General features: G+C 41.7%; 1 protein-coding gene across 1 annotated transcript in view; it reads right to left on the minus strand.

Moving 5' to 3' along the window:
* Nucleotides 1-2,332: 2,332 nt before the first annotated feature.
* Nucleotides 2,333-14,285, minus strand: part of AACS (acetoacetyl-CoA synthetase) — a 1,424,505-nt gene continuing 1,412,552 nt past the window's right edge. The window contains exon 18 of the mRNA XM_044068347.1: nt 2,333-6,665. Coding sequence (XP_043924282.1) covers nt 6,528-6,665 — 138 coding nt within the window. The 3' untranslated portion in view covers nt 2,333-6,527. The remainder of the gene's footprint in view (nt 6,666-14,285) is intronic.

Raw genomic sequence — 14,285 nt, forward strand, 5'->3', positions numbered from 1 at the left:
GGAGAGGTTAGTGAGAAAGATTCTCTCGGCTCAGTGCATGTCAAGCATCCTGTTGGCTCCTACCCCTCTAGGTCAGGACATCCAACCTTTCACTAAAACCCCTTTACAAATTTCTCCTACAATCCCCCTCTTGGTTTTGGAGTTTTCAGATCTGAGCCTTCTGGGTCTGTCAGAAATGGATCTGAGAATTACTTTATCCTCTGATCCAAAGCTCGTTCTGAGCTCTTTGGTTCCATCGAATCCAGACAGCTCTTGGAGCAGAGGCTACTCTGTTGGGTGCAGGATGTTGTAGTTGACTCTGAAGTTTTCTGAGCCATCTCTGCACCTTGGGGCCTCAGCACTGGTTCATTTGGTTCTGACTTTGGCCTTTGGGGAGTTTCTCACAGAGCAGGAGGGGGCTAAGGTCCGATGGCTTGCCTTTATGGATCCGGGGTTTACTTATTTTCTGAGAGGTTCTGCCTTTGAGGCCATGGAGAGAGCCTTTACGTTCTTGTGTTATTCATGGAAACAGCCTTGTCTGCTTGCAAAACAAAGATGGTTCCCTTCCCCTAAGATCATCAGTCTGCAGTCTTGCCATCTCTTCATCTGGAGTCCCATCTATCCTCTCCACATAGACAGCTAGCACCGAAACCACAGGCATCCCAGCAAGGTGTTCCCACCACTTCTGATACCTCTCCAGAGCATCCCATTGAGGAGGTCTCTAAGAAGAAAACGTGCAAGAGGAAGCACTTAGACTCCCTCAATGAGTCAGTCACAGAAGATACAGACTTCAATGAAGGTGAAGGATCCCCATTGTCACCTTCTGAAGATCTCCAGTTTGGAGACATCCTAGAAAATCCTGAAAAAGAGAGGTGGCTGGAACTCCAGCAACCCTTTGTCTGAGGAGTCTGTATTCCTGGAGGCGTTTGGTACTGGCCTGTCTACCACCTGGGTTACTCTGCCCACCGGTGACCTCATAGATTTGCTCTCTCAGCAGGTGTAGAAGACCCAGAGACCAGATAAAATTTTGACAGCACCAAAGGACAGGCAGTTTTGGATATAAGGTACACTGGTAGATGTCATGATCTTGGAGGTGGCCACAAAAAAGGAACTCTGAGAAGAAAGTTCCACTGTACATCCATCGAACAAGGAGTCTCGGGTGATGGACACATTTAGGAATTATGTCTGTGCTTCAGCAACCTTCTCCTTAAGGTCTCTGAACTATTTGGCACATTTCACCAGGTCACAGAGAGACCTAATTAAGGAACTATCTGCTACCCTTTCAGGATCCATTTCTGATGCGGTACAGGCATCTGTAACCTCTCAGTTGACTACCATGTAATCAGTGTCCAACTCCTCCATGAGGCTAATTTCACATGTGACCAAAGGAACCTCAAAGGCAGCAGGTTTCAGTGTTTCCATAAGGAGGCTATCTGGATGCACTTATGTGATTTTGCAGAGCTCTTCGAGTCTTTGTTCATCAATGCTCCCTTTGACGGAACATCTTTGTTTGGCCCCAAAGTTAAGGGCACTTCATCCAGGTGTGAAAAGGACAGAAAGACCCTGTCTACTGTGGGCATACATTTTTCCATGCCTCAAAGATCCTTCTCCAGCAATCAATGAGGTACTGGAAAAATGTGGTTCAAGAAGTCCCAGGGTCCTTGCCAGGGCATACATGGAAAAGGTTCCTCCAGGGGTAGGGGGGGACTCCAGTGGTAAATGGTGCCCTCATGGCAGAGGTGGCCTGCAAAACCAAGGGCACAGATATTCATTTTTCAATAGACCCTTCCAGCACACCTGAAAGGAGGGCTGATTCTCCCCCTCTGGAGGCAATCGGGGGTAGTTTATCCCTGCACCAGAGAACCTGGCTAGAGATAACAGATACACTGGTGCAGAGGATTATTTCCAGAGGTTATATAATACCCTTTTCCCTTTCACTTCCTCAAGAAAATCCCTGATGTTCCGCCCAGTCAGAGGAAACAAGCAGCACTTCAAATACAAAAGCTGCTAGAAAAAAAGAGTCATCCAAGAGGTCGTGCCAAACCAGATAGAATCCGGAAGTTAATGAAGATTCTTTTTAATGCTGAAGAAAACAGGGGACTGGAGATCAGTCTTGGATCTCAGCAACTTAAACAAATCAATTCAATGCATCAAGTTTCATATTGTCATGGTTCAATCCATACTTCCATTTCTAGGAAAGGACAATTGGATGTGCTCAACATACCTTCAGGATACTTACTATCACATAAAGATGAACAGGAGTTCCAGAAGGTACTTACACTTCTGGCTGGGAGACAGTCATTACCAGTTCAGAATTCTGCCCTTTGGTCTCACCACAACCCCCAGGGTGTTCACCAAATGCATGACAGTAGTAGCAGCTCACTTGAGACTGCAAGGATTCCAGGTGTTTCTGTATTTAGGTGATTGACTCATTACTGCTCCAACCAGGCATCAAGTAATAGATGAAAGAGATTGTGTTATTCACACATGCTCTGATCTAAGGATAACTATAAACTACAAAAAGACTCTTTTGGAACCTATTCAAAATGTGGAATTTATAGGAGCACTGTTCAACACAAAGTCAATGATAGCCTCAATGCTTCCTCTAAGAGTTCAGACCTTAAGTATACAGGTCAGGAAAATAATCTGCAGTACCAAAGTCTCAGCCCACTTAGTCCTTCAGGCTCTGGGATCAATGGCAGCTGCAATAACTCTAGTACCTTTAGAAAGATTTTACATGAGGATTCTACAGTGGATGTTAGCCAAGCAATGGTCAATACTCTATCAACCTATGTCAATCCTGATACGTGTTACTCAGATTTGCAAGAGTGATCTCAAGTGGTGGATTCAATCAGAGCAGGTCCTACAATGCCATCCATTCATTCCCCCTCAGCCCGAATGCCTCCCAGTTAGGGTGGGGTGGGGCATTACCTGGGAAAGCAGTCCAAGGCACTTGGTACTCTGAAGAGGTTAATTTGAATATCAATGTCCTAGAGATATGAGCAGTCCTTTTAGCCTTGCAGGCCTTTCAAGAAGCTCTCCCTTTGGGGCCGACTGCAAATTAAATAAACAATACATCAGTAGTTTAGTAAATCAACATACAAGGAGGAACCAGATCTTCCCCTAATGTCAAGAAGCAGTCAGAATGTGGCAATGGGTGATCTCATCCAACTGCTTTCTCATAGCAATGCATATTCTAGGGAAACCCAATGTGAGACCAGACAAGCTGAGCAGGTGCATTCTTCTACCACATGAATGCTTTCTCAACAGGAATGTGGCGAAGATAATGTTTCATGAGTGGGGCTGGCCTTGCTGCAATCTTTTCAATTCTCCCATAAACAACGAATGCAGCAGCTACTTTGCCCTGACTTCCCATGGGCGGAGTCACAGAGGAATGCTCTACTTCACCATTGGCCCCTTGGCCTGCTTTATGCCTACCCAACAATCCCATTAATTTCCAAGTTCTTGCAGAAAGTTGCCATGTTGAAAAGCAAAGTTATCCTCATTGCACCTTTTTGGCTTTGACAGATTTGGTCCCCCTTCCTTTGGCCTCATTCACTCCACCCACCATGGATTCTGGATCCATCCAGACATATCAAACTTCAGGCTGACAACTTGCCTTCCCAAATTCCATTTGAAGCCAGACAACCTATGATCTCCTCTCCAGTCCATCAGATACACTTATCTTTCCATAAACCATCTGCACATAAACTGTACTCCAGTAAATGGAAAAGAGTTGCTCGCTGGGCCTGCAAAAATAAGGTTGATCTCTTTTCTGCTCCTTCACATAGTATCATTGAATTTTTAGCCTTTTTTTTAAAGAAGGAGCTAGCTCCTCCACAGGGAACGTCCAGCTAACGGTGATATCCAATTTTCACATATGATTTGAAAGTCCTTCTGTTGCCTCCCATTGGCTAAGCAAAACCTTTTTGTGAAATACATTTCTTTTCAGGCCTCCCTTTAGAGACCCTACTCCCCCATGGGACCTAAATCTGGCACTGCAGCAACTTATTCAAACCCCCTTTGAACCTGCTGCTAAATGTGACCTCAAGTTTCTTTCCTGGAAAACTATTTTTTCTAGTAGCCATTATTTCTGCTAGAAAAATTTGAAAGATTCAGGCTTTATCTTCGAAACCACCTTATTTGATCTTTTACAAAGGCAGGGTCACTTTACCAACTAATGCTACCTTTCTCCCTAAAGTTGTTACCGAGACTAATATTAATCCATTTAATAACTTGCTGGTATTTTTCCCTAAATTTTCTAACAAAGGCAAATACGGTTTGCATTTATTGGATGTTCACAGGCAATTGCATTTTTACCTGGACAGGACAGAAAATATCAGGAAGACTGACCAGTTATTTGTCTCTTTTTCCTGACAAAAAACTAGGAAAACCTGTTGCCAAAATCACTCTAGCCAGATGGCTGACTGATTGTATTTCTTATATATAGAAGAAATTGGGCATTACCTTATCAAAACCATTAAGACCTCATTCCACTACTTCATCAGTCTTCCAGCACAGAGCTTCCATGGACAAAATTTGTGCAGCAGCAACTTGGGCTACTTCCCATACTTTTGTTACTCATTACAAATTGGACATGATCTCCATGGGTAGAGCATCATTTGATTTAATGGTGCTCAGAAATATCCTTTTTTGAGTCCACCCGGGGATTTAGGTAGCTGGGGACTCTGTCCCATAAGTTGAGGACAGAACTGAAAACATCAGAAGTTCTGTACTCACCATAATGTTCCATCTGTGTTGTCCATTTTCATTCTTCCTCAACTCGCTGCCCAACAACCCCCTGCCTTAAAAACTCCTAGAAGAGCAAGTGTTTTTAGGTATGTTACTTCCTTGGTACATAGCTCCAGATACAGTCCACTCTATTTGTTACTGCTATATATCTATTGCTGTTATTAGCAAACAAGATGTGAGGTACTTGGGGTTGGTACATTATGGTTAAGGGAAGAGCTTGAGAGTTTTCTCGTTGCCACAAGCCTTTGCAACATCTGAGTCAGATATCGGATTCGAACCCGTAAGCTGAGGAAGAATGAAAATGGACAACACAGGTGGAAAGTTATGGTGAGTACATAACTTCTTTTTCCTGTTTTTTGTCAAATTTTTAGAACTAAAGATGTGGCAAACCTGTTACAGGGTTACATTCTGCAAAAGCAATTTCAGTCGGTGTATACATGAGTGGGTGATGACACTTTGCAGACAATAACCAGAGAATCAGAGTTAATCATCTATCAAGAATGCAGCATGGTCACTGGCATCTTTCTGAGATGCTACAACAGATGGTAGAAGAGGTCTCAGTTTAACAGAATACTTCAAGTATGACACGTCTTGCCAATGGCAAAGACATGCACACAAGTATGTATGTTAAAAAACAGAATGGAAGAAATATCTATAAATAGTCTTATAAATTTTAAGTGCCATACAAAGTGCATAGCCTACTTAATTTGATGTCTTGCCCTCAGCAGTTTCACCACGCATGAATTATTGTACAGCTAGAACATACTGTGAAAAAATACAGATGTAGCTTCAGCATGTTTTAAAAAATTAGTAATGCATGGTTTCTCCTTCACAATTTCAGCAACATTTTTAACTTACAGACTTAAAAAGCATGCAGGCAATAACAGTAAAATTTCCTGGAGAAACAGCATTCCTTGATCACCTATTTCATTCTTTTCACAATATCTATTTACTTTAGTACTGGCGTATAAAATGCATACATTGACTGGGATGTGCAAAAGGTTTTTGCAGTTTTATCACACTCACTTTGGAATTATTTCACATTTCATGAACTAAAAAATGATATCATTTTTTCTACATGCAAACAGGTTTATAAAATCAAGGTCAGGCTTTTAAATGTAAAAATGTTTCCATTAAATGAACTGGTTGAGAAGCCATTAAACTGTGCCTATTTTATAACAGTTTGACATTGGAGTTCTACAATGATATATATTTAAACAAAGAGAACATAAAGTTACCGCTGAGAAAACTCATTTAACAGCAGCAGCAATTTCATCCCAGGGTATGTTATGAAATATTAAAAGTACATAAGAATTAGGAAACAGACTACTTCAACAGAAAGTCAGTAAAGGAACAAAAACATTGGCAGAGTGCATTATTTAGATATGGCATGCTGGCAGTTTTCACAGACAGCATAAAAACTATGCCTAGATTAACAGAATAGATGTCTTACACTTGACTCCTAGAATGTTACCAAGCAGCACCGTCATCAGCCGTGTAAAACTTTAATGAATCCATTTGCCATGTTCCTTATTGTAACATTACAAAATTAAATAAACTTCACAAAGCAGAGCTCATTAAAGAGAAGAGTTGCGCAATTAACAGCAGCACTGCATCACTTTAGGAACTAAAGAATTACATGCAAAGGAGCTATTAAATTACTCTATACACTGGGCTCACGAACATATCTGGCTTCCACATAACCTCAAAACGGGGAAAAAACATGAAAATAGTATTTAAATAGAGTCCCATTTATATACAAATATACATATAATATATACAGGTCCATAATGATATCAGAATGTCTCAAGCTCTGGGATGTTGTGAAATAGATCCAAAGATTCTGGATTTGAGAAAGCACCACGGTGCTTGACTTCTTTGCCAGCGATAATTTGTTTCACAGCAACTTCAACCTTTTTTCCACTAATGGTGTACTAAAACAGATATAAAATATAAAAGGTTGGTGTAGATTCTGAGGCATTCCTATCAAATTCAACTATAATGTAAAAGAAAATGCCATTTAAATAAATCTGACTGTAGATCCTAATTAGAGCACATATAGTAAGACATCTATATATCAATTACAATTTATTAAAAAAAATCCCCCCCTTTTTTGTACATATTGTCCTTAAATATGCAATGTAAAGAGGTTATGCATTACAGAACTTTGTGTTTATATGTCAGCAAGTGTTGGTTTTATCCTGTTGAAGTAAAAAGCTGATAATTCAAATATTGCCATATAGTAAAACAACAAAATACAATTACAATCTTGTAAGACAGTCTTTCGAGTTCCAGTTTTATTTCAGAATTTTAGAAAGTGCTTCACTTTTAATAAACTTTTCAGTAGCATGGCTAGTTTTCTATCTGTTTATTGTACTGACAAGTACTGTACTGAAAGGTACAGATATAGCATGAACAGGAACACAATGAGTACAAATAACTAGTGCAGGAACTGCGGCCCCCCCATCTGAATCTACACACACATACACACACACACACACACACACACACACACACACACACACACACACACACACATGCACATACACACACACACCACACATGCATGTACACGCACGCACACACACACCACACACATACACACGCATGAACACACACACACTCTCACACACACACATACACGCACACGCATGCACACACACACACTCTCACACACACACACACACATACACGCACATGCACACACACACACACACACACACACACACACACACACACACACACACACACACACACACACACACACACTTCCATGGCAGGATTAAATGGAAAAGGTACTCTAGATGGATATCGGTCAGATACAGACACACTAATAATTGCTACAACTGTATTCCTGGGTTATTACAGAAATATATGGCACAAAACTCCATGGTTTATTTTTATAATTGATTATATACTCTTGTAAGTGGATCTCTTCAGTAAAATTTCACATTCCGTATATTTAGTTACGTATATCTCAGGAAAACTCAGTCTCTACTTATGTGAAGTCAGGAAATCTTCTTCTTCTTTCGGCTTTTTCCCGGTTAGGGGTTGCCACAGCGGATCACCTTGTCCGCTCATGATTGGCAGTGGAGTTTTACAGTGTCGAGTTGCCAGCCCGGCGCCCAACCTTCCACAGAAGGCACACACACACTCACACCTAGGGCCAATTTAGAGTATCCAATCCACCTGCAGCATGTCTTTGGGATGTGGGAGGAAACCGGAGCACCCGGAGGAAACCCACGTGACCACAAGGAGGACATGCAGACTCCGCACAGAAAGCACCCCAGTCGAGGATCGAACCGGAGAACCTCTTGCTGTGAGGCGGCAATGCTAACCACTGCACCACCGTGGCCGTATGTGAAGTCAGGAAATACAGTTGAAAAAAAAAAGAACATTATGCACTTAGAAAAAAGGACAGAAAAGTGAAATAATCTACTATAATGTGAAGTCCTTTCCATACCTCTTAACTGTCCATATTTTTGTAGAATGTCCATATTTTTGGCATTTTCCTCATAACTATGATTTTCTGACAAATCACTAGGATGATTTGAGGTGTGACGTCACCAAATAATGACTTACATTTCAGTTTTAGATGTCAAATCCTTCAGAAAATGTAAGCTAAATCAAACCCTGTTACTCTAGCAACTTTTTAAGTTTACAAGAGCAATATTTAAAATATGTCCCTATTTTTGGGTCTTTGTCCCCCATTTTGTCAGGCTTTGTTCAGATTTCTTGCACTAGCAGGTTGAGAGGTATGGTTCTCTCATCACTGGCTTTTGTGACAGGCAAGTGTGCGATTGTAACCAGGCACTTAAAAATAAATCACAATGGAACATTATCTAATAAGATTACTGAAAATAAAGGAAGCACAGTTGGTGTGCTGGTGTGTGTGTGTGTGTGTGTGTGTGTGTGTGTGTGTGTGTGTGTGTGTGTGTGTGTGTGTGTGTGTGTGTTTGTAAAAATCAAGGTAAACAGAAATCTTTTACTGTGCATTTAAATAGAAAATATTTAAGATCAGTATAAAATGAAAGATAAGAAATTCCAGAACTCACATACATATAACTTTGGCTTTGCACTAAGGTGGTAGAATACAGAGTTTGCTTTGACACATTGACCAACAGCTATGTCTGTAATTGTAACTTTTAGCATCCGTCTGACATGCATTCATTTGTAGAAACAGAGTATGGTGCACTTACAACATACCACAGCTGTAAGTGTTGGAGGGGGTACTCAGTACCTGAAGGATGTCTTTCTAAGCAAAGGTTGACTGTGGTTCTCTGACAACATAATAACCACTTGACATGCTCTAAGGTGAGATCTCTGCATTCCTCTGACAGATAAATTACTCTGCAAAGTTAGAAGGTAGTTAGAGAAACAATAAAATGGCCCATAGGAACAGATCTGGACATTAGTATGACAGATATATTACTCTGTAGAAGCAGAATATGAAGATTTCACAATGTAACAAAAATTATGAAATGATCTATACACATTTTTACTGAAACCGAACATATACATTCATTATTATAATTATTATCATTATACATTTTGAATATTTGGCTCCCTTCTTGTAAAATGGGGAAGAACAAAAGCATAAAATAAGAGAACTAGGCAGACAGACGGACAGACAGCTAGAGCCTGAGGAAAAAGTGTGACTGCAAGGGAGTCACACTAAGTGAGACAAGGCAATGGGAAAGCATTGCAGTTTATTGAAGAAAGGAATAACTAGTGGGAGGCCCAGAGATTGTTCTGAAGAGATAGGAATGAAAGTATAAACAATATTATCAGCTGTAGTGAACGAACTTTGTTTTGACCTCTGATCTCTACCTTTGTGATGTTTGCATGTTTTGCTGGTGTCTGTGCTTGATTTCTATGAGTATTCATTTCCTTCTTCCTCCCAAAAACATGATGATTGACACAGGTACACTAAAATGTACATATGAATATATAAGTGTAGTATTTTGGTGCATTATTAACTCGGTGAGAATAATTGCAATTACAAGGCAAAAAGTCAAGAGATCATTTGTACCTTGCCAAACCCACCCTCATGATATACACCCCCCTTCTAGAGGGGTAAAGCTGGTTAGGCCAAGAGTGAATTTGCAGATGCCCATCCATTCATCAAAGTTCCTATTGAAGGATGCATTAGTGTCACTCTACATTACATGTACAAGCAATTGTTTCACAGATGGGTAAATGTAGGGTAATGTATCTGTCCCTACATCGTTTTATATTTATATGCTGGTGGACATTTAAATCCTTAGTTTAAATGTTAGAGGTGCTGTTTGCCTTACAAAGGTGTAAGAGTTCATGGAGGATTGGTTATTTAATGGAAGAGAATGCATAGCATAGATCTCCACATAGAAGTCTTCTAAAACCATTTTAACTCAATGTTTCAAGCCACGGCAGTCCTTTTTCCCAATAAGGAAAGACTATTCACCTTTAATATATCAGTAGCTTCCACAGAACATGCAGAGACTGCAGCTGTAAAATAAGACAAAAAGCTTTATTTAAGCCTTTTACTTCAGTATTTAGGAACACACAAGGGTCATAATACTTCATCATTATATCTTATCTGATTCCAAAAACTTCTTACAGAAAAAAAAGTAAGTCCAGCTTCCCCCTTTTTTCCAAAAAAAAACAAAGTTTCTGTACTCCAGCTGAAAACATGTCTATAATTTCAGTTCAGTCTTTTCAAGACAGTCTGTGCTAGTTAATAGTTTCCTGACTAATTACAATGCTTTCCAGTTGCCTTTGTTTCTCAACATCAACAGCAACTAACATTTTCATCATTTTGTACAAGGGATTGGGTGTCACATCAACAGTGACCATCACTTACAGCCAATGTGTGCACTGCTGGGCAGGTCTATGTTACATGAACGAATGATCAAAATGCCGAGTACAACATACTCGACAACCTTTGATTGATCGTTCATGTAATCAGAGATTCCAAATGATGGAATATGGAGTTCCGAAATGTTTTGGTCGGCCATCCTAGTCAGAGTAGTGTGTGACGTAGACACACTACACTGTTCGGAATGGCTAGGTAAGAGGCTGCTTTGTTTAATATACCAACTCCGACATCGCTGTACGTTGGCGAAAGGGCAATTGCACTTTCCCCAATGTACAGCGATCTCGGAGTTGGTATATTTAGCTAGGGGGGATGTGGGGGGTGAAGCCCCCCACTTTATTTTAAAAGTAGGTGTGTTTGTGTATGTGTGTAAGTGTTTGAATGATGTGATAATGTAGGGGGTTGTATGCATTGGTTGTATGTGTGTGTGTTTTGTATATTAGTGTAGGGAAGGTGTGGGACAAACAAAATCTTTCGATTTTGTTTGTTTCAGGCTTTAAGGTTTCAAGGTTTTGAACTTACGATCATAGTATGTCAAGTAATTTCACTAGCATCTGCTCCAAGATCCAAGCTCCTCCCCTTACCCATAATACACCTCCACTACCCTCCAATCCCCAGATCGAGTTTGCTACCACTTATACTGAGAACCCAACTTGAAAGAATACCTTATGACCTAAAAACTGCAGCCAAACAGGCTGTCCATAAGATAAGGCCAGGGGGAAGGAGGGAGGGACGGTTGAAGACAAATGAAGTAGAACTTCTCAGATGGAATGTTATGGTGAGTACATAACTTCTTTATCTGAAGAGGTTCACTTCATTTGGCCTTCAACCTGTGGGACAGAGTCCCCAGCTACTAAACTCCTGGGTGGCATGGAAGGATATTTCGCAGCACCGGGGAACCAAAGGATGCTCTCCTTCTAGAAGTTAAATCCAATTTGTAGTGAGAGATAAAGGTATGAGATGAGGAGCAAGTAGCTGCAGAACAAATATCATCCAATGAGACTCTCGACCAAAAGGCCGCAGAAGTAACCATTGACCTAGTGGAATGAGCTGTCACCTGTCCCAGAGGAGACAAACCTTTATCCTTATAGACCTGAAGGATGCACAAGGAAATCCACCTAGCAATAGTGACCTTGGAGATAGGTTTACCCAAAAAGGGTTTAGAGAAGGACACAAACAATTGATCAGATTTGCGAAAGGTTTTAGTCCTGTGTAAATAAAATCGTAACTGTCTATGAACATCCAACAAGTGGAGTATGTATTCCATTTTGTTAGCAAAATTTGGAAAGAAAACAGGTAAGTTAATGGTCTGATTGATGTTCACTTGTGATGCAACCTTGGGAAGAAAGGACGGATTGGTCCGAAGAGGAAACCCTATCTTTATGGAACTTTAATAGACAAGGCTTGTAGTTCTTAAACCCTTTTAGCAGAGGTGATAGCAACTAGAAATTGTTTCCCAAGACAAAAACTTGAGATCTGTGGTTGCAGCAGGTTCAAATGGTGGAGTGACCAAAGTTTGAAAAACCATAGTAAGGTCCCATGGAGAAACAGGATCCCTGACCGGGGGGGGGTGTAATAAGAAAGTACCTTTAATAAAGGCTTTACACAGTCTGGAGGAGGCTAAAGAGGCAGAATCCTCACCCACATGAAAATTAGAGATGGCAGCTAATTGCACTTTGATAGTAGAAGAGCTTTCTCCTTGTTGAAAAATATTGGCTAGGAAGTCGAGAATGGCAGAAATAGGAGCTGTGAAAGGATCTAAACTCCTTTGAAAAGCCTTATAGGAAAAACGTTTCCATTTGCTGCAGTAAATTTTCCTGGTGGAAGACTTATGAGCTGCCATCAGAATAGACCTTACTGAAGAGGATAATCCAGGAGTTCTAGCAATCAGGGGAACAGGAGCAGTTAAGCCAAGAGTGTCAAACTGTCCAGGCTTGGATGAGGAACCCCCAAGGGGTGTGAAATAAGATCCTGAATGGGATCCAAGATCCAAGGCGGAGTCAGAAGATGAGACCAAAGGAAGAGAAACCATACCTGGTGAGGCCAAAATGGGGTAATGAGGATCACTTTGCTCCCCAGTCGACAAGCTTTCTGTAGAAACCTTGGAATAAGAGGTACTGGAGGGTAGGCATACAGAAGACTGGGAGGCCAAGCATGGACTTGAGCATCTCTGGGGGACTCCCCGGGTGAGGGTTCAGAGCGAAGAACTCACTGCACTTCGCATTGGAAGGAGATGGCAAGGCTGACCCCACTCCAGAAAGATCTGCTCCGCTACTGAATGATTCAGAGACCATTCGTAAGGTATCAGTATAGTCCTACTTAACCTGTCCGCTAGGATGTTGGACCATCCCGGAATGTGCATTGCTATGAGAAAGTGACCAGTGGAGATCACCCATTCCCAAAGTCTCATGGCCTCGCGACAAAGTGGGTAATATCTGGTCCCTCCCTGTTTGTTGACACACCAGACCACTGACATGTTGTCTGATTGAATTGCAATGGTTCCTGGAGGAAAAAAGGCATGAAGGGCCTGCAACGCTAATAGGACCGCCCTCATCTCCAGAAAGTTTATATGCAAGCTGGTCTCGACAGTGGACCACAGGTCTTGGACTGTCCTGCCCAAACAATGCCCCTCCCACCCAAGTTGGGAGGCATCCATGGTCACTGTGGCTTGGATAGGGGCTGGGACAAAAGGTCATCCCTCCAGGATTTCTGGAGAGTGCATCCACCACAGAAGGGATGACCTGCAGGCTCGACTGAGGTGTATTGGATATGATAATGGAAGATCCAACAGGGACCATTGCACCACTAGAATCCACTGTAGTACTCACATGTGTAACCGGGTGCACAGAAGAAGCATTATGGTCACTGCCATAGAACCAAGGGCCCTCAACACCGATTCAGCCGAGGGAAGAGGAAAACAGTAGATTAGGGAAACATGCATCCTCAAGTTTCGCACTCTCTCCGTGGTCAGGAAGATTTTGCACTGTAGTGTGTCTATCCATGCCCCAATGTAGTCTATCAACTGGACAGGATTTAGAAGTGATTTGGATACATTGATTGGAATCCCCAAGTGAAGAGCAAGCTTTAAGAAATAATCCCTGGTTTGAGAAAGTAGACACTTGGTGGGAGCAGTGAGGAGCCAAATGTCCAGGTATGGGTAGACCTGAATCCCCTGAAGCCTCAGGTGAGCTGCTACTACCACCATCACTTTGGTGAACACCCTGGGGGCTGTGGTGAGACCAAATGGTAGGGCTCGAAACTGGAAATGATTGACTCCTAGCCAGAAGCTGAGGAATCTTCTGAAGCGTTTGTGCATCTTTATATGATAGTAGGCATCCTGGAGGTCTAACGAGCACATACAGTCGCTCTCTTACAGGTGTGGCATGATGGACTGTAATGTGACCATCTAGAATTTTTCTTTGGCAATTGACAGGTTCAAGGCAGATAGGTCCAGAATGGGCCTTAAGTCCCCCGTTTTCTTTGGAACCAAAAAGAACCTGGCATAGATGCCCGATCCAGACTGATCTGAGGGGACAGGTTCAATGGCTCGTTTCTCTAGCAGCTTGGAAATTTCTAGTGCTGCTGCCTCCTTTTACATGGGTGGTACATCCGGGACATGTTTGGGAGGTTTGGGAGGAACCACAAAGAGGATAGAGTATCCCCTGGATATAATCTGAAGCACCCAGCAGTCTGATGTTAT

This window comes from Protopterus annectens, chromosome 4.part0, assembly GCF_019279795.1.
Source record: "Protopterus annectens isolate FY-2018-M chromosome 4.part0, PAN1.0, whole genome shotgun sequence".
NCBI lineage: Eukaryota > Metazoa > Chordata > Ceratodontiformes > Protopteridae > Protopterus > Protopterus annectens.